The 23,683-nt window shown below is 45.9% G+C and overlaps 1 protein-coding gene across 3 annotated transcripts in view; it reads right to left on the bottom strand.

Moving 5' to 3' along the window:
• The window catches only part of fam189a1 (family with sequence similarity 189 member A1), a 135,263-nt gene that overhangs the window by 61,253 nt on the left and 50,327 nt on the right, over window positions 1-23,683 (bottom strand). For all 3 annotated transcript variants that reach the window (XM_053676571.1, XM_053676572.1, XM_017458504.3), the window contains one exon: window positions 11,323-11,379. In XM_053676571.1, coding sequence (XP_053532546.1) covers window positions 11,323-11,379 — 57 coding nt within the window. The remainder of the gene's footprint in view (window positions 1-11,322; window positions 11,380-23,683) is intronic.

Genomic DNA, 23,683 nt, shown 5'->3' with positions numbered 1-23,683 from the left:
TTGTTGCTGTACATAAAGATGGCCTAGACTATAAGAACATTGCCAAGACCCCGACACTGAGCTGCAGCACGGTGGCCAAGACCATACAGCGGTTTAACAGGACAGGTTCCACTCAGAACAGGCCTCGTCATGGCCGACCAAAGATGTTGAGTGCACGTGCTCAGCGTCATATCCAGAGGTTGTGTTTGGGAAATAGACGTATGAGTGCTGCGAGCATCGCTGCAGAGGTTGAAGGGGTAGGGGGTCAGTCTGTCAGTGCTCAGACCATACGCCGCACGCTGCATCAAATTGGTCTGCATGGCTGTCGTCCCAGAAGGAAGCCTCTTCTAAAGATGATGCACAAGAAAGCCTGCAAACAGTCTGCTGAAGACAAGCAGACTAAGGACATGGATTACTGGAACCATGTCATGTGGTCTGATGAGACCAAGATAAACTTATTTGGTTCAGATGGTGTCAAGTGTGTGTGGGGGCAACCAGGTGAGGAGTACAAAGACAAGTGTGTCTTGTCTACAGTCGAGCATGGTGGTGGGAGTGTCATGGTCTGGGGCTGCAGAGTGCTGCCGGCACAGGGGAGCTACAGTTCATTGAGCGAACTATGAACGCCAACATGTACTGTGACATACTGAAGCAGAGACTGGGCCGCAGGGCAGTATTCCAGCATGATAACGACCCCAAACACACCTCCAAGATGACCCCTGCCTTGCTAAAGAAGCCGAGGGTGAAGGTGATGGACTGGCCAAGCATGTCTCCAGACCTAAACCCTATCGAGCATCTGTGGGGCATCCTCAACCGGAAGGTGGAGGAACACAAAGTCTCGAACATCCACCAGCTCCGTGATGTCGTCATGGAGGAGTGGAAGAGGACTCCAGTGGAACCTGTGAAGCTCTGGTGAACTCCATGCCCAAGAGGGTGAAGGCAGTGCTGGAAAATAACGGTGGCCACACAAAATATTCACACTTTGGGCCCAAATTAGACATTTTCACTTAGGGGTGTACTCACTTTTGTTGCCAGCGGTTTAGACATTAATGGCTATGTGTGGAGTTATTTTGAGTACAGAGAGAAACAGAACACAGAGAGAGACAGAGAGAGAAAGATAGATAGAAAGAGAGAGAGAGAGAGAGAGGCACAGAGAGACGGCAGGAGAGAGAAATAGAAAGAGAGACAGACAGAAAGAGAATTACAGAGAGAAAGAGAATAAGAGAGACATGACTTGGGGAGGAAAAGGCAGAGAGAGAGAGAGAGAGAGAGAGAGAGAGAGAGAGAGAGAGAGAAGCTAAACAGTGGTGCACAGAATTAATGCGAAGCGAAACCCAAAGTGCTGTTTTTATTTTTTATTACACTGATCAGAATCCTCAGTACTTAATATATATATATATATATATATATATATATATATATATATATATATATATATATATATTACCAAAGCCTACACACACACGCAATGTGTTTTACTGTTCTCTCTCCCACGCTAGGTGTTAGCAGTGGAACAGCCAATCCGAGTGCGTTCAGTCTCGCAGCTTGTGAACTGGAAAATAACTTCCAGCTGACTGTGTGACTGTTCCTCTCAGAACAACACCTCTCAGACAAGAGCAGAACACAAACGCCAACTGATGTGTAACTGGAAAATGTAAAGATGTGTGTGTGTGTGTGTGTGTGTGTGTGTGAGAGAGAGAGAGAGAGAGAGCAAAGAGTTAGACAGTAATATTTACTGTATAACAAGGTCTGCATCATAAACACACACACACACACACACACACACACACACACACCCAGAAACTACAAAACCCTCAATGTTTAAAGAAAACAAACCCCCCCCCCCCCCCCACCAGTGCCTATATCCTCGAGTGAACAAATCTAGGCCATGTTTCTATCCATGCATCACTCCGATTTGTCTTTCATCCGCCGTCCTTCATCCCTCCATCCTGAGCGGTCCGTCCCCGGCCATGGTGGACCAGAAATACAGCACCGGCTCACTCCGGCGCTGAGATCGGCACTGCGAGCTACAACCACTAATTACCTCCTTTTACAGCAATTAGCTGAATATAAGAGACACACAGGTCGGCTGCTGAGAGCGGTACATGGAGATGAATTCAGTCTGAGCTCAGGGTCGGCGTTTCACACGTCTGTAGGACGGAGGAGAGACGCCGCACGTCAGTCTGTTTCTCTGCTGGATCCTCGTTAAATAATGCAGCGGATCCGTGACACTTCACACACACGCAGCGGCCACAGAAGGCCTGTTACACCGCTACAGACACACCGAGGAGTGCGCTTCAATAAAATATCCAGCAAGTGATGTCCACAGAGACGAGTCCTCGTGGAGCTCTAGGATTTCTGAGCGCTGGGAATGTTTGTGCTTTACAATTCTTATTTCATGCAGTGTTCTCCTCCTGTCAGCCTGTGTGGGTTTACTCCGGGTTCTCTGGTTCTCTGGTTTCTGCCTACCTCACAAAAAATTCTGTGAGGATGTCCCCAGAGTCTCTAGCATACCAGGTATCCCCGGCATCCCCAGTGTCTCCAGAGTCCCCAGCCTCCCTGGCATCTCCAGTGTCCCCAGTGACCCTAGCATACCCAATGTTCCCAGTATCCCTAGCATACCTAGTGTTCCCAGCCTCCTAGACATCCCCGGTGTCTCCAGCGTCCCTGGCATACCCGGTGTCCCCAGCCTCCCCGGCATCCCCAGTGTCCCCAGCATCCCCAGTGTCCCTAGCACACCCAGGGTTCCCAGCCTCCCCGACATCTCCAGTGTCCCCAGTGTCCCTAGCATACCCAGTGTCCCCACCCCTCCCTGGCATTCCCAGTGACCCTAGCATATCCAGTGTTCCCAGTGTCCCTAGCATACCCAGTGTCCCCAACCTCTCCGGCATCCCCAGTGTCCCCAGCCTCCCCAGCATTCCCTGGTCTCTCCAGTGTCACCAGTCTCCCTGGCATCCCCAGTCTCCCCAGCTTCCCCAACGTCCCTAGTGTCCCCAGCCTCCGCGGCATTCCCAGTCTTCCCTAACCCTAACCCTACCCCGCTTCCCCAGCATCCCCAGTGTCCCCAGCCTCCACAGTGTTACGTCTATGAGGTGTCCATTAAAGCAGAAAAAAATCTATAAAAGTGCTACAATGGCAGAGAGGAGAAATTATTATAAAAAAAAACAACAACCTTGTCCCAGTTTTCCCTACAGTAAAAGCACTGCAACGTTTAGTTCAGAGGAGAGACAGAGAGAGAGAGAACGTAATGAGCTACTCACTCTACCATTATTAGTAATCTTTGGGAACTTAGCTCCAATGTGATGGAAAAATTTCTATAAATGTGAACAAATGATGCTGATGCTGTTTGGATTTTGTTCAATTCTATACGAATGAAGTTGTAGCGAAAGACGTGAACCCTGACCCGAACCCCGTTTTGATTAACTACTTATTTGTCCGCAGCGTCTCTAAGCTAACGTTCACGTAAAAACAGCTTCACGATAAGGTTCTGTAAGGTCCGCGCTGTGATCTATTTGATTTGAAACGATGAGGTGTCGAATGCTCACCACTGCAGGTTATTACTCAGGTTACCGAGAGCAACATCATGGAGAAAAGCTCGAGGAATAATGGGCCGGAGAAAGGAGATGACCATATAATAATGAAATGAAAAATATTCTGCTGTCTCACTCAATAACAATGATAATACTTCTTTCATATTACAATAAAAATTGCATCATAAATTCCTACCAGCACGACCCGATGCTCTATTATAAACTGTTATTGCAGTTCCCATGCTTCGGTGTCTTTTCTGCTTAGTGCCAGATATGTAGTTGATTATTATACACTTCGTCCTTGATTTCCATCAGGAAGTAGCCAGGAAGATCATTTATAACCCGCTGTATTTATTCTTTCACAATCTGCGTGAAGCACCTACGACTTGAATGACGATGTACGCCAATTATTAATGACACGAGTACGTCAATCGATGGGCCACGTAATTAAACGCATCCTTTTAAAATAAAATAAAAAAAGGAATAAAAATAACAGATGAAACACCGAACGCGCCCAGATAGCAACGAGGAGGAGGATTTTCCAATTCCTAACACATCCCAAAAAAACGTTTCATTCGTCTTATTCCGCAACAATTCACCAACGCTTACGATGTGTTCGTGATTAAAGGACGCCATGCGATACATGGGTAGATTTTTAGTTCCGTTTAACGTTGTGGAAAGTCCGTAAAACCAGGTTGAGTTTATTTGGAGCGTCCGCTGTTGAAAATGACTCAACACCTGACCGATCGGATTTGAGAGCACTGCGGTATTAAACCAGTTAAAAGGACATTTTCCCGAATATCAAACGGAGCACAGCATAGAGATGATGGCAGCGTTCTGGTTTATTTCATCCCGTCTAATTCGCACTGGGTGAAGCGAGTCGGACAGGACTGCGGGTTCTGAGAGATAATGATTGGGTGTCTGGGGATCTTTTAAGTGTACAGTTCCCTTTTACTTCCTGCAGGGTCTCCTGCTCAGGGAGGCAACGTCTCAGGGAGATTACGGAAAAGCTTCGAGCACTTTTCACCTTCGGTTGGTCGTCTCTTTGTGTGCTGATGGCTGTAGGGTTGCCGTGGAGATTGGGCAGAAATGTAGGCTTGGACACAGAGGGATATTTAAATGATTTGACAGAGATTTAGAAAGGAAAAATACACAGCATGTGTCATAGCAGTAGGAACAAGAAGAGATACTGGATCTGATGTTAGTGGACCTTTGCTAGACTGAGACTATACTGAGACTATACTGAAATTGTACTGAGACTGTACTGAGACTATTCTGAGACTATACTGAAATTCTACTGAGACATGTACAGAGACTGTACTGAGAATGTACTGAGACTGTACTGAGAATGTACTAACATGATACTGAGACTATTCTGAGACTATACTGAAATTGTTTTGAGACTATACTGAGACTATACTGAGACTATGCTGAAATTGTACTGAGACTACACTGAGACTATTCTGAGACTATACTGAAATTGTACTGAGACTATACTGAAATTGTACTGAGACTATACTGAGACTATTCTGAGACTATACTGAAATTGTACTGAGACTATACTGAAATTGTACTGAGACTATACTGAGACTATTCTGAGACTATACTGAAATTGTACTGAGACTGTACTGAGACTATTCTGAGACTATACTGAAATTGTACTGAGACTACACTGAGACTATAGTGAAACAATACTGAGACTATACTGAGAATGTACTAAGATGATACTGAGACTATACTGAGACTATTCTGAGACAATACTGAATTTGTACTGAGACTGTACTGAGACTATACTGAGACTGTACTAAGATGATACTGAGACTATACTGAGACTGTACTGAGACTGTACTAAGATGATACTGAGACTATTCTGAGACTACACTGAAATTGTACTGAGACTACACTGAGACTATAGTGAAACAATACTGAGACTATACTGAGAATGTACTAAGATGATACTGAGACAATACTGAATTTGTACTGAGACTATACTGAGACTGTACTAAGATGATACTGACACTATACTGAGACTGTACTAAGATGATACTGACACTATACTGAGACTATTCTGAGACTATACTGAAATTGTACTGAATGTACTGAGTCTATACTGAGACTATTCTGAGAATGTACTAAGATGATACTGAGATTATACTGACACTGTACTGAGATTATACTGAGACTGTACTGAGATTATACTGAGACTATACTGAGTCTGTACTAAGAGTGTTACAAAACTATAGAGACTATCCAGAGATGGTCCCGAAACTATACTGAGACTTTACAGAGCCTATACAAAAACTATAATAAGACTATGCCAAAAATATACTGAGACTACAATGAGATTATAAATATACATAGACATCTTCTAAAACACAAGCCAAAGGAAAAATAATTAAATTTCTCAATCTCACATGCACACACACACACACACACACACACACACACACACACACACACACAGAGCCAAACAAAAACCTTTAGTGTGTCAGCAGAAAAGGTTAATCAATGCAACAACATAAAAGTGAGCGATGAGGGAAGTGGTGAAAAGGCCACCATAACATATAGACTCCTGACTTCCGTCCAGATTTCTGCTCTCTATTTGGCCTCACTGTTCCTGTTCCATAAAAAAAAAATCTTTAGAATTAAAGAGAACGTTAAACTCATTATTCATAGTTCATTATTTTAAAATATGTTTCCTAATAATATTGATAAATTCATGGGGAAGGAAGAAAAAAAAAATTAAAAAAATCGCACCCACCAATCGGGAGTGCCAGACATGCTACAAATCTCTCCTCAACGAATGGAAGTGCACTGTTCTCCATTCAAAAAATCTGTAAAAGTCCATTACTAAACCACCGCGCATATTTTTTGTGTTTTTTTTTTTTTTAACACATTTTTTAACTTTGAGTAAATCAGAGTATGAACCGTGTGGAATGACATTCATGAGCAAGTGTGCATTTTATCCCGTTAATGTGAAAAATGAATACAAACGTTTGCGAGAAAACTCCCGCCGCAATGTCATTATTGCAATAAAATGGACACAATATCGAGGAGTATGACGGCTCTACGGCGCAACCAGACAGACACGGCGCTGCTGTTCAAGAGGCACTTTAGAGCTACTTTATTTTACGTCCTCTCCAATCTAAAGCGGCATGGCTGGCGGTAGGCCTAAGTAGATTGGCAGAACGGAATCGAATCTCTGCCAAGTCACGCCGCACAGGCAGCTAAAAAAGTGTCGCTGGTTATTGCTGGAGAAACACTCTGAGAAGCTTTTACTGAAGAACTTCAGCAAACTACCTGAGGGATGCAGTAAAATATTGAAAGTAATTTAATTTGCAAAAAAAAAACCCAAAAAAAAAACACAGCAGATGGTGCGGATCACGTGTTGATATAAATCACTCAAACTGTAGTACCTGCTTGAATAAAACTAGACTTCAGAAAGCCAGAGTGCTGCCACTTTGCTGCAAATGCCTATAGCTTCAATGGCTTGGTATCTCTCTCTCTCTCTCTCTCTCTCTATATATATATATATATATATATATATATATATATATATATATATATATACACATACATACACACACCTATATGCACACACATGTATAAAATATATATATATATATATATATATATATATATATATATATATATATATATATATATATATATATATATATATATTTTGGGGGTCGGGGGTTCAATTCCTGCCATGTCCCTGTGTGTGTGCGGTTTGCATGTTCTCCCCGTGCTGTGGGGGTTTCCTCCGGGTACTCCGGTTTCCTCCCCCAGTCCAAAGACATGCATGGTAGGCTGATCGGCGTGTCCAAAGTGTCCGTAGTGTACGAATGGGTGTGTGAGTGTGTATGTGATTGTGCCCTGCGATGGACTGGCACCCTGTCCAATGCAAGGTGTACCCCACCTCGTGCTCCCTGTGATAGGCTCCAGGTTCCCCGCGACCCTGTAGGATAAGCGGTATAGAGAATGCGTGGATGGATGGATGGATGGATAATATCATCTAATTTGCAGTAAACTGAAACTGGTCTCGGAGCTGTTGTTGCAGAAAATCAAGCCAGACCTTCTGACCAATCCGAATCCATGAGTTCAACAGGTAGAAATGGTCATTATTTAACAAAGGCCTAATCGTACTAATGCGGATCAATACCAAACAGGTTAACTTGTCGGTTTTATTTTTCAACCGTAGATTTCGGAAAGCCATAATCGGTGTGTTAGCGTGCCAGTTCCGACTCAAACACGGCCTCGGCATTACTACAAGCTCGTTTAATCAGAATTAATTGGAGTGCTCTTATACAAATCACAAGAACCGCTTAAGCAAGCGGTCACGATAGAAAATCAGTCATGCATCTGAAGCCCTGCGTGAATAAAGAACCCGGACCCAACCGAACCAGACTTCCGCTGATATTCCTGAAGCGGATATAATAATGTCGTTTACGTTTCCAAATCTGAACGGCGGCGTCGTCGAACATTCTGCTTTAACGCTTATCTTATTCGTATTTTTTATTAGTTATTCGTTGTATTAATATTTCATCAGGAGGGTTTCACAGACGCCTCGTTCTTCTCACACGTTCCTTTTCCCCCTCGTTCATTACGTAGAGAAATACTGATATACACGCAATCTCTATATTCACACTCGGATCAATGAGGTCAAGCAACGGCGTTCTTCCATCTGCCTAGTGGGAATTACAACACACCCACATACACATGCACGCGCGCACGTACGTACACACACCAACACGGCAGAACGCTGTACAAAACCCAAACCGAAAAAAGCAGGACGACGGTATATCAGCGCAACCGTACGTTCTGACCCCGAGATCTTAAATAGTCTCGGTGTTAACGTTTAATCTGTACCGTTCTCGCGACTCTTAACTTTTACAACCTGAGTCTACTTTACAGCAGGTTTCTATTCATTTATTTATTTATTTATCAATTATATATACATTTCTAACAGGCATTAAACTTTACAATCGCAGGAGGCGGTCATACTACGCGACATAAAGACAGCAGGTTAATCATTTTATCAATAATTATCAGCATACGTTTAACGCCCGCCATTTGACGAATAATAAAGCGAATAAACAGCAGACCGTGAGAAATGAATAAGCCCTGTCCGAACGCCAAGGTCGAAATAATACACACAGATAATATACAGAGTTGTGAATGTTTTTCGTTGATATTTTTTTTTCGCTTATTTTTTTAAACGACATCCTGTAAAATTTATGACTAAATTTCTTTAAAGGTCTAATAGTCTTGTTTTTTTTTTGTTTTTTTTTTAAATTTCTTATTTGTACAAATAACCCGCAAAATACGTAGAACAGGATAAAATGAATAAAAGGTTCACGACTTATGCATTAAAGAATTATACGGTTGAGAAATCCCACTTGGAGAACTGACTTTCCGGTCCGGAATGCCTGTCTGTGTATGGATGGGCCTCCTGTCGGTCATTTCATGGACACTCTATTCTACAGACCGCTGTAGATCCTAGGGGTGGAGCTTTATGGACATGGGCGGGAATGAGGAGGTGAGCTCAAGAACTTAAAAGAATTAGATAGCCAATCTTGGAAAGATTAAAAACGATTAATCTTAGCTAATGCACCTTTAAGAGCTAATAACACGTACAATGGCAATGAGCTTGTGCGGCATAACGATATCGTCATCTCTACGATATTATGTTTCGACGATATGCGGTGAAGTTTATTTCCCATGATATTACATTACCGGGGCGGCGTAAAAACACTGGAGTACGTCAACTGTACCGCTGATAATATTATTAAACACCTCTGTACTCATCTTATACCTGAAACAGTGGAAATGCCCGTTGTCCTGTTTTACTGTCGGACATATTTCCCACTTACGTAGCAAGATAGTAGTTTTGTATTACTGCCTGTCAAAAAATTGGAGATAATTCATCGTTGTCACATGGCAACGCCATGCAGTACGGGGTTAATATTTACAATCACTGTTTAAATTCCGCCCTGTTTCCATTCACTCCAGCACTAACAGTCCGAGTCGTGTTCCCCTGACTGTGACAGTGTGATACAGACATCATCCACGTCTCTTTCCCTTACTGTTTCACTTCTAATTTGTACGATAATCTACAGACGTGGAAGAGACGTTCTCGTGTGAGGGAGTGTTTCGCTTCCCCGTGTCCAGAAACAGGTCAAATATCTCTGTTTGGGTTTCCGACTGCGACGGGGAAGTGATGATTGAACTGTGCTGGAAACGCGATCCGCGCCGTCCTGTCTTTTCCATTCCCGCTCGACATTAATACTCCTCCCTCGACGCCGCTCCTCTGTTCTCTGTTCCCTCGCTCCGTTCAAACCCCCGGCCTGCTTTCTCTAGTGCCTTTTAATCTCCTTTAGCCGTGACGGCGCGCTACAGCGCAACACTGCCGCGCTTTCTCGACACAGCCTCGTCGACCTACGGTATACATCACCGGTACTCATCGTGAAGGACCGAACGAGTCGAGGCTCGTTAGCCCCGCGGGCCCGGGCGCGGCTTTTTTTTTTTTTTTTTTTTGGCATCCGGTGATCGATCGGCTCGCCCCCGGGAACCTAAAGACTCTGTCTTCCTGACAGTCACTGGAGCGGAGAGAACACGTGCTCCGGGTTCCACTCGCTCGTCAGGCCTGAGCTGTTCTCCCAGGTCTCCACTGTTGCAGGAAAATAAAACAGTCCCTGTACGCAATATAACACAGTTTTCTCTATCGAGCGCACCTCTAAGACGTTAGAAGGATCGTTAAAGGGTATTTCTAATATTGTCGTCTATTTACGCTCTATTCATTCCGGCAAGCGAATTTCGACCTTAAACCGCTATGCACTATGGGTGATCACACGGTGAGAATTCGGACAGCGGTACAAACGTTAGGAGGGGTGCCGTAAGAGGAGGAACACGATGAGCGATCGGGTGTGTGATGAAGCTGAGCTACTCTGCTTTATTCCTCTTGTACTACAGCGACGTCTAGAGAATTCACACGGGGCCGAATTTCTCTGTACGCGTGTATTCGTTTCTTTGTTTTTCAACCCGTCTCCGTGGCAAGACTTCGCCTTACTCTTCCAATATTTCCGGGATTTCGAGCTTCTGATGTGCTCAGAACAGGCTGAGAGCCATCTGCTGTCGCCGTCACCGTGGGAGGGTGTGAGAGGAAACTGTTGGAAACGTGATATTTGACGAACCGTCCCGTGGATCGTCATTATCGCCGTCCGCACCATCGGATCGTTATCGCGCGTCGCGCCCACGTCACTATCGGCGGAGCTCGTGGTCCGCGTGCTAATGACGTCCCGCACGTCTGAGACGGACGAGTCGTGCAGAATTCTCTCCGCGATTACGCTCGAGCCGGACGCCGAGCGCCCGGGCAGGGCAGAGCAGACTCCACGCGCGTGCTTTGCACGCCATCCGCCCGGGCGCTTTTACATTTTTTTATTTATTTTCGGCTCATTTCTTTTTTCCCACGGCGGCACTGCGTGACAGGCAATCACCGTCGTTCGCGGCCTTGGCCCTGATAGACCACTCGAGAGCTTGACTCAGCTGAGCAGAAATTTCCATCACGTGGAAAGGAAAAATACTCCATACATGTGGTTGATTGATTGATTGATTGATTGATTGATTGATTGATTGATTAATCCTGATTTTCTGGACGTTACATAATTGCGCAAAATCGTCGAAATCTTGAGAAAACTGAAAGCGGGCGTCCCGATACTGCATGCCACCCAAACCCCCAAACACACACACGCTTGTGTACACACATGGTAGGGTTTCATTCCTCTTTTTTTTTTTTGTTGTCTTTCTTACTCACCACCAGAGAGAGAGGTCTTTTCCATGACACGACTCCAATCAGACCTGACAGCAGCACCTGCACAGAGAGACCAAAAACAATTCTTCCGTCAGTTCAATCCCATAACCAAACGCCGCCGAGGCGTTACTCACGTCGGGCGTGCGTTGCGGAGACCCGTACTGTAAACCCTACGGAGCAGAGCTCTCACACACGCCACTGCAGCGTTCTCACAGCCAGACTGACACTACATACCGAACACTTTATCTATCCCATGTTCACTCTTTCTCCTTCACCCTCGATTAACCGCCTAAAGTCGAGCTGAGCTGCGTAATGTGGAATGCCTCGCTGAGTTCCTGGCGCAGAGGACGATGCGCATCAGCATCACGGCGGCCGCGCCTTCGGAAAAAAAAAATCGATCTGACATAAAGGAAGTTCCCGTACGTACGTATGTTGACGTTCAGGAGTTCGGGACACCCTGCATAGTGGAGTCCAAAAAGAGATTGCGTTAAAGACATGGGAATTTTTTTTTTTTTTTTTAATGTAAATGAACAGAACGATGATTCAAGTACAAAAATGGTGCATGGGTCTGCACTTATATAGCGCCTTTTATCCTTAGCGGTTCTGCAAAGCGCTTTACACTGGTTCTCATTCATCCAATCACACACACACATATACACCAATGGCAGAAACGCTGCCATGCAAGGCGCTAGCAACTTGGGGTTCAATCAACGTCTTACCCAAGGACACTACAGCACGTGGTCATGTGGGAATCGAACCGCCAACCTGCGATTAGCGTCAACCTGCTCTACCACCTGAGCCACCCCCCCCCCCTCCCCCAAACTCTGTCCTAAAACATGTATGTCGCTGGATTGCGTAATTGCTACAGTAGGTGCGACTGAGCGAGTATGCATGGTGCCCTGAGATGGCACGGAGTCCCGCATGGGGTAGTATCTCATGCGTCTCACACAGGAACCAGGAACCCCGTGCTTCCTCTACGACGCCGAAGCCAGGATCACGCCGCATCACGCTGCATCAGGGCAGTATAACACACTCGGAGGGAGGAGAGCGTGATCTACTCTTTTCCCCATACATGAGCTCACAGACTGGCTCGTGGCACTGTGATTGACAGGGGAGACAGAATATGCCCCTCCTACCCAGAGCCCACGTGCAATTTCGCTTCCTCAGACTCCAGGGTCACTGACTGTCGTAGTATCGTCACGATTCACACTCGTCGTCTCCCGACGACGGGGCGAACTCTGTAGCACACACACACAGATTTAAAACATGAAATTCCTACGTGTGTGGCGTGAACTCTAGTTAATAATTCCTCGATGCCTTTTCCAGAAAGTACCTGCTACAGGAAACAAATTCCTTCCCATTTTGTGTGGAAATGTCCTTTTCTTTTCCCCACCAGCCTCATTTCGATGAATGTTTGTTCAGACCGCTCTCCAGCACGCACGCTCTCCTCCAACACGCTCCTGTTCCTCCCCGGTTCGTTTCATCTCCGTTCCCACCCCCGTTCTCTCTTTTCAGCGCACACGCACATTTCGATCCTGTCTAATCTCGTGACGAGCCGCTGATTCCTTCTGTCAGCTCTGACCGTGCTCGCATCACCGACGTGACAGGAGCTCGGACGATCCCTATTCCTTATTCATCAGTGACTAGATATAAAACCGAGGAGAAGAATCTATATAAGAGTCTGTTGCTCCACCGTTCTCTCCCTCTCCCCCTCACACACATACTGTACACACTCGTTCACAGTGTGTGTGTGCTCCCCTGGGATGGACTCAGACGTATACAGAGTTATTTACGGACAGTTTTCCTACATTAATGGATATATCGATATTTACAGGCACTTTCCATATTGTGAATACAGAATAATAAAAAGCTGTTAATAATCGGTCAATAAATATTGACTTTAAAAAAAAAAAGAAAAAAAAAAAAATAGCTAATGGACATACTTAAAAAGATTGTTATCGATTAGTTGTGCTCCTTAACCCGTTACTGGCTAATACCGGGATCATACAGTCGGGACGATACGGTGAGATTTACGAAAACATAGGTTATTTTAAGTTGTAGTTACGAATAAAACGTCTGGGACGCGCCGTTAGGAGTCGCTGAGAAACTCTCTCTTTCTATTATTAACGGCACGTATTAAGGGCTTTTTTAATCCTCGTATTATCTGTCATTCGCTGTACGTGCGGATGGACGACCGCTTGAAGCCGTGGGCTGCGTCCCAAACCGCGTACTTACCTAACATATAGTATATATAAACACACGTATTTCACTTCCTACCATACAGCGGGTAAGTACGCGGTTTGGGACGCGGCCGTGCTCTCTCGTTCGCCGTCGAACGGTCGAGCGGCGCCGTGTGTGCACGTGTCCTGTCGCACGATGCGGTGAAAACTCCCCCACGACGTCAACGGTGCGATTAAGGTGTGTACGTGTCCGTAACGCGACTAAAACGGGAACACTCCACACGCCTTCATTCAATATGTGTTTACTTCGAGTGCGACTTTAATCAGAAGCATCGTGTCTAGCATCGCGGACGAGCTAAAAGACGCGTACGCGCTGATAGGACGGCGAGGCCGTGTGCTTACATGCCAATTATTTCACAAGCGACCGTTTCGGGATTAATATCCGTCCTCGGCGTGATCCTCGGTAACGGGCGTCGGGACGCCGAGCCGACGCGTCCGTCTTCGCTTTCCGACCGCGCGCGCCGCGGCCCCGGGGGACGAGACGCCGTTCGATTTCAATGACAATTTGATGTCGCCGTCAAATTCTTTCTCCGACTGCCAAAGGACGCGTTCCCAGCGCTAAGAGGCAGGTTATATTTCCCAAGCGAGGTTTTATTTATTTATTTATTTATTTCGTTCGTTCGTTCGTTTTAAGCAAATTCTACGGGGCATTTCTTTTCCTTGCCCATTTCCATCATTCGTACACTGAAAGGACGGGAGATAAGGAATGGAAGAAACGGAGAACGATGCGAGAGGCTTCACTTCCTGTTTGCCCTTATGAATTATTGATCTCACGCCCGTGTGTGTGTGTGATGGAGAGAAAGAGAGAGAGAGAGAATAAAGATGAAGACAGAGAGAAAGAGACAGGGAGAAGCTTTTGGCTGGACGTAAAAGCTCACTCAGCTGATTAGGGGCAGAGAAGCCAATGTTCGGCGCACCTTTTCACACTTTAACTCACACCGTCACCATTTATTACAAGCTTCCTGCATAACATTTACACACACACACACACACACACACTCCGTTGTTTATTGTAGCACCTGCTCCCGTGACCCTCTAACCCGAAGGGACGTGTGTAAATGGAAGCGACGTTTGCGGCTCTGCATCCGTGCCGCTTCCTCTCACATTTTATTTTCACTTCAGCGCTGCGGTGTTTACGGTTCCCCACGGGCCACTCATCAGCGCACTCTCCACAACGCAAGGAGTGCTATAAAGGCCGATAGAGCGCTATAAAGAGCCGTAAAGCTAACCGCGCACTGACGACGGGTGCAAATCCTGCGAGTTATGAACAATTACGCCATGACGGCGAGGCCTGAGGTTCGCCGTCCGCTTCAGTTACTACATTTATGACTTTACTGGTGTGAACCTCCTCACAAAAACATCTACTCTACCCAGGTGATCGATGACACCAGGCACATGACCCAGAGAAACTGCTGTGTTTAATCGTCTCGATCGTAAATCCTCCGCGACGCCGTGCTAGACGAGCAGACGGCTACGTGTCCACAGCTCGAGACGTACCAGATCGGTCGCAGATCGCTCGCTCAGTGTCGTACGTCATTAAAAGAAGATGACTTAAACACCACCTGACCCCGCCCTTCTTTTATACAGCGGTCGTTCGTAACGCCCTGATTAATCGTCATTTATGGATTTATATCGGATTGCTTTCGGGACATTTTTGTCCTCCGTGGCCCTACGTGTAACTTTTTTAAACCGACGCACAAGGGCTCACCGTTAGATCAGCTTCGATGAGCTAAACTACTGAGATTAGAGTCGAGTGCGAATGACTCGTCGCCGTAGGAACGATGACGCATTAGCGCGAGCGCATTAACACAGACCTGCGATTTTCCAGCTGCACTACTGTGAGCTCAGAGCTGCCGCGATGGACGATTCATCGACGCGTCTCTTCTACGAATCAAACAGGACCGCGGTGCGAAAGTGGACTGTCCGCTGTAGCTCTTGTCCCAGATAAGATCCTTACAGAAATCGTCCTCGCTTCTAAACAGGTAAGCTTTCCCAGCCGTCCCGCTCGTCGGCGATTAACATAAACGGCGGGCGGATATCTCCGGGATGCAGCTTCGACCGAGCGATTAAAGGGACGAGCGCGCTGCTGGGCGATTGCTGGGTGAAGAGTGAAGACCGTAGGTGTTGATGAAATCTCCAGCCTGGAAAGCGTTCGATAGAAACGCAATGGCGACCACAAACAAGTGAACAGAGCAATAAGGCTATAAATTTAATCAGCAGTCCGCAATCGATAAACCGCCTAATGAGAGATTTAGAGCGAATAAAACGAATTGTCCAAAAGCGTTTCGACGTGTCCTCTCACTCTGTGTGTTCGTCTGTGTGTGTGGGTGTGTTCTCGAGCTACGATTTCACCTGTGGAAGATGAACGGTGAACCTTGCAGCTTGTGGGAAGAGAAAGAGAGGAGGAGACGAATGGAGAGAGAGATATGAACGCTTCACTTGCTTTGCTCTTATGAATTATTGATTTCACGTTCATGTACAATGGACAGAGCGAGGAAGACGAGTGTATTACTTACTGTATACGGTGCACTCTATTACAGGGCCGTGTTCTTTCACTTGAAGTTTCGCATCTATCATCATCATTTGTATCTGCTGTATAGTCTCTATATCTATAAACGGCGTTACCTGGATGATCGACGGCCGTGTTAATGTGTCGTGAGAGTTCTTCACGAGTCCCTCGTTCGTCCTGGGCGCTTAAACTCCCCACCGTTCTTCAGAAAAATCCTCCAGGTCCTGCACATTCTCTGCTTTTCCAGCATCGTCTGCATATTTGAGTCCTTTCCAACAGTCTCACACGGAGGACGGCCGAGGGACTCGTGCACGACTATTACAAAAGGTGCGAACGTTCACTGATGCTCGAGAAGGCGACACGACTAACACGTTAAGATCCGGGTTGGGGGGGGGTGTAAACTTTTGAACATGTAAATGATTCTGTTTCGAAGATCTTTTTTGTTTCTTCCTTCATTTAGTACCGCCCTACAGAAGCTACATAACATGTTTATGTTTTTCCCAGAAGACAAAATAATAACAATTTACACCGTTCAAAAGTTTACACCCCCCCCCGGCTCTTAACGTGTTAGTCGTGTTGCCTTCTTGAGCATCAGTGAACGTCCGCTCCTTTCGTAATAGTCGTGTAAGCGTACGTAAACGTCTTGTGGACTATACGTAAACAAGTGTGAAACAGTTTATTCAGGGCAGTGCTAAATAAGAAATTCTGCAAGGCGTGTGTAAACTTATATAAACCGTTAACCGTAATCGTTGCCACGTAACCCGCTCCGGACCGTGCGCCTGTACGAAAATAACCCACTTCGGGGTTGTAACAGTATTTCCACTTGGCGACGTGATGAGCTGTGTGGATCATTTTTTGCATGACCACATGGTCTGTAACAATGACTAATCCCCGTCGCATGACACATTACTGGTGACCCGCTGGCACACAGAGGCGATGCGTTCGGGAGAATTTCTATCGGATCTGAGGGGGGAGAAAGAAAAAAAAAAAACCCCAGAAAGTATAATAAAGCAGCACTCATACCACTCTGAGCTTGTTAAACATCTATACGCTTGGACTGTAAATTCTATTCTACTTCATTATAAGCTGCAGAAGCTTCTACAGCTTCTACCGTAAACGTAACTCTCATTATTAAACCTCCACTCGGTCCTGACAGACGGCTTCGGGAACAGCGAGGGAGAATGAAAGGGGGGGATTTTCTCCTTGACTGCTCTTTCAACAGGATTAAGACAGTACACTTAGCGGCATTAGACACAGCTCATTTTCAGCGTCTGTGCATGGAGACTAGAAACAAAAACATTCGGAGTGATGGGCTAGCAAACAGAGCTACGGACGCCGGAAACAGCCGACAAAACAGTGTGGAACGTGAACGTTGTTGGAGGAACCTCATACAGACAGCTCAGCCAGTTTTACACATATATTGTATCTCATAGTATAGAATATATATATATATATATATATGCATTATTCATCGCTGCTGCATGAAATGAGGTTTTTCCTTCCTATATATGATGTAGACACATTTCTATAAATTAGGTTGTAGCCTGGCATGATTAGGAGAAGCAGTAATACGTCTGTCAATCAGTCGTGACCGTGCCGCGACACCGGATTTCATCCTACAATTGGTTTCTGAAGTGAAATAATGATCGTGTAGTGCTCAGTATAAAGACTGCATGTCCTGTTAGACCTTTTATATATATATATATATATATTTAAAAAAACACACACACACACACACACGCAGTGGTGGTGGGGTATATAGGGGGGTTACTGGGCTACCTGGGGCGCCATCATTAATCATCACACGTGGTTTACAGTCTGATAGATGAAATACTTTCACACAGAGAGATGGAGGGGGAGAGAGAAGGGGGGTGGGGCGGTGAGAATATGTGTGTGGGCGATAAAAAAAAAAAAAAAAAAAAAAGATGATAAATTCACTGTGTAATAACCTTTATATCCCAATGTCATTTTTAGAGTATAGAGCGGAGGGGAACAGTTGGGATGAAAAGACGACGGTAAGGAAACTGGATTTATACAGCAGCAACAGGACCCAGAGAGATTTCCCTTCATTATCAGAAGTGACACAGTCAGTTAGTGTACACGAGGATGACGGAGTACATTAGTGTGCATCTTCAGTTCAATTCAATTTCATGTGTATGGGTTTTGCTGGATATTTATGAAGCAGCTCTAGAATGAGTCGAATCGAGTTCTATCTGCTTACCGGCGGCGAACTCGGGAATTCCGACTTCCCAGTTGAATGACCGTTCTTGTGTACTTTTCAGCGCCTGAGGTCGGGTCCTTCCAAATTCCGAATGAAACGGACCGTAGCGCTAAAGTACGTTGGGGGGAAAAAGCGGCACGGATTCCGACCTAACGTCTCATTCGTGTCGCACGCCCACGTATCGGATATGCACGGTGTCCCATCTCGGAGCACGTACCAAAGTGCCACGTCTGTGTCACTCCGACCTAGTAATTTCCGACGTCCGATCTGGCCTCAGCCCAGATCCTCTGCTGTTCATCCTCCTAATGAAAGAGCTGTTTACTGGCTGTGTGTACACCTGGGACTCTCACTCATTAACACATAGTGACAAGCTGGCCATTTAAATAACGGCGTAAAGATCACACAGCTGTGAAGTAGCGACGCTGACGACAACCATGTGCTTCTAAACGCGCCGCCGACGAGTCAGGGAAATTAAGAGCGGGAAAAATAGACATGGCTGCTGGATATGAGAACGTGTGACGCCGCTCCGGCTCTGTTGCTTCTGGTTTCCAAAAACTGTACTTGTCTTTTTTTTTTTTACTTTTTTTTTTTATTTAATTTTACTAAGTATATGAAGAATAAAAGCCACGTTCATAATCATGGGAGTGCACTTGGTGCTCATGAGGCGCACTGAATCATTCATCAGGGTCACTGTGGTTTAAATGAATAATTTATTTATATTTTGGGAAGGAGGAAATTCATTAGAAATGATTCCTGGCAGGTGCAAACAAAAACAAGACCTACAGGAACACGCGCACACATTTTCACGCGCGTGTCTGCTCGGTTTTTGGGGTGACGGTCATTTTGAAACGACAGTCTTGCAGAAAGAAGAATAATACCCTACTTTTTTTTTTTTTTTTTTTTTTTTTTAAAATTGTGTTAAAATTGAACGATAAATCATCCTTGAGATGAATTTTTAGTCATCATCACAACGGGTGGTGATAATTCTATATGCACTGTACACCGCACCTGATGTGGAAACTGGGTGCGAGATGTAAGACGGAGCGAGAGAGACGGAATGAACAGAGGTGGAAATGGGGGACACGGCTGTTGCCGTGGAAACCTTCTCTGGCCTCTTGCCAAGCTTCATAAGGCTCTTCCATTTACCCCTCAGAGAGGAAAGGGGCTGCAATTCTCCCTCAGCTTCAACACGCAATACTCACTCTCTCTCACACTCACTCTCTCTCACACTCACTCTCTCTCACACTCACTCTCTCTCACTCACACTCACACTCACACTCTCACTCTCACTCACTCACTCACTCACTCACTCACTCACTCACTCACTCACTCACTCACTCACTCACTCACTCACTCACTCACTCACTCACTCACTCACTCACTCACTCTCTCTCTCTCTCTCTCTCTCTCTCTCTCTCTCTCTCTCTCTCTCAAGTTCTGCTGCACGGAGACACTAAAATGTGATGGGAGGAACGGTCTTATAGCGCCCGAGCTTTCGGACGAACGTCTGGTTCTACCTCGTCGCTGAATTAGATCACGGCGTCGAGTCGCCGGGTTTCTGGCCTCGTGTTCTCTCTAATCATATTTGCAGCAGGTCTTATCCGGCAGAGTGCGGCGTGCGTGAACGCGTCGTACTCGTGGTCTGTCTCCGTGTCCGTGTCCGCCGGGACATCCTGAGTGCTTTTCGCTGTGTAGGTCACTGAGCCCGGGTCTGAGGTGAACGAAGAGCGCAAAATGAATGGATGTCGTTTATGAGCGGAGGAAAAAAAGAAGAAGGAGGGGTTTGAACTCCCATGCTGATGGTCAGATATGAAGCTGCTAGAAGAGAGAATTGCCACGACACGAACGTGTGAGCGAGATGGACACGGCAGCTGTTTATTCCACCCCTTCTACAGATCGAGAAACTTCTTTACACTTTCGCGCACTAGCTAGACATCAACTCGGGCGTTCGGAACAAGTTCGCCAGCCCCGAACCCCGCTAGATCTATTGGTGGCTAAGGTCCAGTTCCTCTCTCTTAATTAAATTGAAGAGTCCGCTGATTAAAGTGGACCGTCTTTTAAAGCAGGAGATCAGAGCCGCATCCTCTCTACGCCGTGTAATGGAAAGGCAGCGGATGAGATACGCCATGGTCTGGTTTGCATAAAAGCAATTCCCTGCAACAGCAGTTCCCATGACGTATCGTGTTCAATTTGGTGATTGCATCTCATAACTACGGCGGCACCTTGATCGAATAAACCTGTCCCGTGATACGGTCGATCCTGTTAGCGTGGAGCGCTGTAAATCTGGGCGATCGGGAATAAAACCGCACCGGGCCCTGATGAACAGTTGGGATTAGTATGCTCTAATATCCACGATGGAGAATTTCAAAGTGAAGTGTAACGGTATTGTGAGACGAGAAGAGTCCAGACACTTATGTGCGTCTGGATCTCCGTCTGGAATCGAACAAGGATCGGCTGCATCCCGCGTGAACTGATCGGTACGTGTAAAGGAAGCTTGGGAATTTTCGCCTTTGAGGACGACGGACAGGGAGGCGCAGTGGCTTAGTGGTTAGCACGTTTGCTTCACACCTCCAGGGTTGGGGATTTGAATCCGGTTTCCTCCTCCAGTCCAGTCCTACAAACTGCGTTGTGGGTCGATCGGCATATCCGAATCGTCCATAGCGCGTGAACGTGTGCGCGATCGTGCCCTGCGATGCGTCGGCACCCCGTCCGAGGTGTCCCCCGACACCATTCGACTAAAAAATGGCGTAACTTCTCGTTTCAGACTCCCGACGCTTTCAAAATCCAAAGAAAAAAAATCAACTCGGAATTCCTGCTCCGGAATTCCGGATGGACTCGTACCGTGTTAGCTTTAGCTATATCGGTCAACATACGCACACTACAGTGTAGTCGCTTGTTTGAATCTATAACACAACACTGACTAGACATTTCACTGGGTAGTTTTGAGGATGAAAATATACATACGTTCATCGCCGTTAGCTGGCTAGCTTGTTTCGAACAAAAGACGAACACGGACGCGTCTGTGGGATTTTTTGGGGGGGTTTTTTTTTGTCCCACTTTGTAGCTCGAACGCACAGAGGTCTAAAACGACTGTAATTCCGAGCGCCGACTTCCCACTTCCGAGATAACTCGACCGCAGCGTTACAATTTAGCTAGCTAGCACGTAGCCGCTAAGGACAGTTTGTGTGCGAATAATCTCCAAGCGGAACGAAAGAGACGGAACTATGTTCTCTTTCAGCTTGTATGTAACTATAGCATGTCTATACAGTATGTGAAGCTGATAAAGCAATAGTATCTCACTCACAAACAACAACAACAACAACAACAACATAATATTATCAAAGGAGCGATTTTGTCGATTTCACACGAAGCTAGTCCCACTTCTCACACTCGTCTTAACTTAAGACTAGCAACTTTTCCACTGGGCTACTCGTGTGTGTATGAAACCATGTTGGATACAGCGTGAGTGAAATTACCGTCCAGAAATATTGGCGCTGCTCATGTAAACTACTAACCCGTTTACTTTCAGTACGCGCTTCATCCTGGTCCAGTGGTTCCGGAGTCTATCCCGGGAATACCGGGTGTGAAACGGGAATAAACCCCGGATAAGACGCCGGTCTATCGCACGGCACCAAGAACACAAACGCATCCACGCGCTCGTTCACGCGTACGGGCGATTTATCGTCGCCGATCCGACTACAGACATGATTTTGGGGAGTTGGAAGAAACCTTGGATGAAGACCATGGTGTTTGTTGTGTTTGTGTAAATGATTAAAAAAAAAAAAAGAAGATATAAAATGTGCAGCGTTCCGAAAGTGATATTTGAATATTCTCCAGTAGCGACGGCGATCCGAACAGGAAATGTATCCAAGCTGCTTGTGTGTGAGACTATGACATTTAAAAAAACACGATATGACATTTACCGTGAGTAGAATTGGACTCTTTTCTGGAGCCAGATACAAGCCATTGAATGTAATATGACGGCGATGAGAAAATAAATAACGGTAGATCGTGTCGACCGACAGCGAGGGATTTTAATAACGGACGTCCGCAGACGTCTCTGTTCGATCGGGGACGACCGGGAAGGGGCGTGAGAACCAAAATACGACGCTCCACATCGCTCCAATGCGAGAGATCTGATGTGAAATGACGCGAAATATTGAACATGCATTTAAAAGCGCTCTATATATTTTACATTTACAGAGAGAACAAAGTGCTAGCGATCGGGAGAAGCTCAGACGAGCGGGATTAGAAGAATCAGACCTCCAACATCAGACCTCTGTCTTTCTCGTCTCTGTGATTTAGTGTGATTTAGTGTCTTCGGCGTTTTTACTCTGTACCTGTTCCCACCTTAATGCACAACACTTAGGGTACAGAACAAGGAGCTGCTTTTTCTCATCACCATGGCAACAGAGGAACAACAGCAGGCATTCTGGTGATGCTTGGGCGGGGGGGTGGGGGGGGGGGGGGGGGGGGGGGTGGGGGGGTTGTGATTCTCCATCACTCCGTTTTCCTCCCACTTTTCTCCATGGACGACTGGAGTACCGACCACCTAATCATCACCGTAATGAAGCTTTTACCACTTCGGCTAATTGGCTAGTTGAACTTTCCATCTAGATGCACTGACAACAAGGATTACATGGATTTCGGAATATTTAGCAATACGTAGCTATAACGAAGAGCGGGCGTTTTGGTCCTTATTGAAATATGTCTGATTTGTCAGAAATGTACTTTTTCTTTTGTGACGGGAAAGCGCTTTTTTTTTTTTTTTTTTTTTAAAGCGTCCTTATTCCACCATATGGTTGAGTAAAAAAAAAAAACACCACCACCACCTCCTAGTATGAAAGCAGCCTTAAACTCACCTTACATTTACACACCTTAACCTCGTAACGACAATCCCCCCCCCGAATAGTAACACGGGATGTCCAGGAGTAACATGGGCACGAACAGGAGTTCACAAGTCTCTGCGTCTTGATTGGCCGATCAGAAACTCAGAGTGGCTTCCTGTCTTTAATCTCAGTGACTTCAGGGCTCCAGGGGAGATTTATGTGCTTTCTTTGTTCTCTGCCATGCAAATTTGATGAGCTCCTCTCCGTGCTCTTTGTGCTTTTGCTCTGATCATCATTAAAGACTTGACGCTTCGGCGTCTTGTTCCAGTCTCTGGCCTGGACGTTAATCTGATAATAAACACAACACACAGCAGCAGCCCTGTTAAAAAAAAAAAAAAAAAGAAAGAAAAAAAACGCCAGGCCTCGGGGGCTCTGTTTATCAGAGTAAAAATGATTTTCCTGCTGTTCGAGCACCTGCACGTGAGACGTGAGAAGATCTGAGGGTCTAATCAGCGGTTTCATACGTCCGATGTGTTTGAGTAAGGTCAGAAAATCGGAGGGATTT

This window comes from Ictalurus punctatus, chromosome 27 (genome assembly GCF_001660625.3).
Source record: "Ictalurus punctatus breed USDA103 chromosome 27, Coco_2.0, whole genome shotgun sequence".
Taxonomy (NCBI): domain Eukaryota; kingdom Metazoa; phylum Chordata; class Actinopteri; order Siluriformes; family Ictaluridae; genus Ictalurus; species Ictalurus punctatus.
This window is presented reverse-complemented; position numbering and strand designations above follow the sequence as displayed.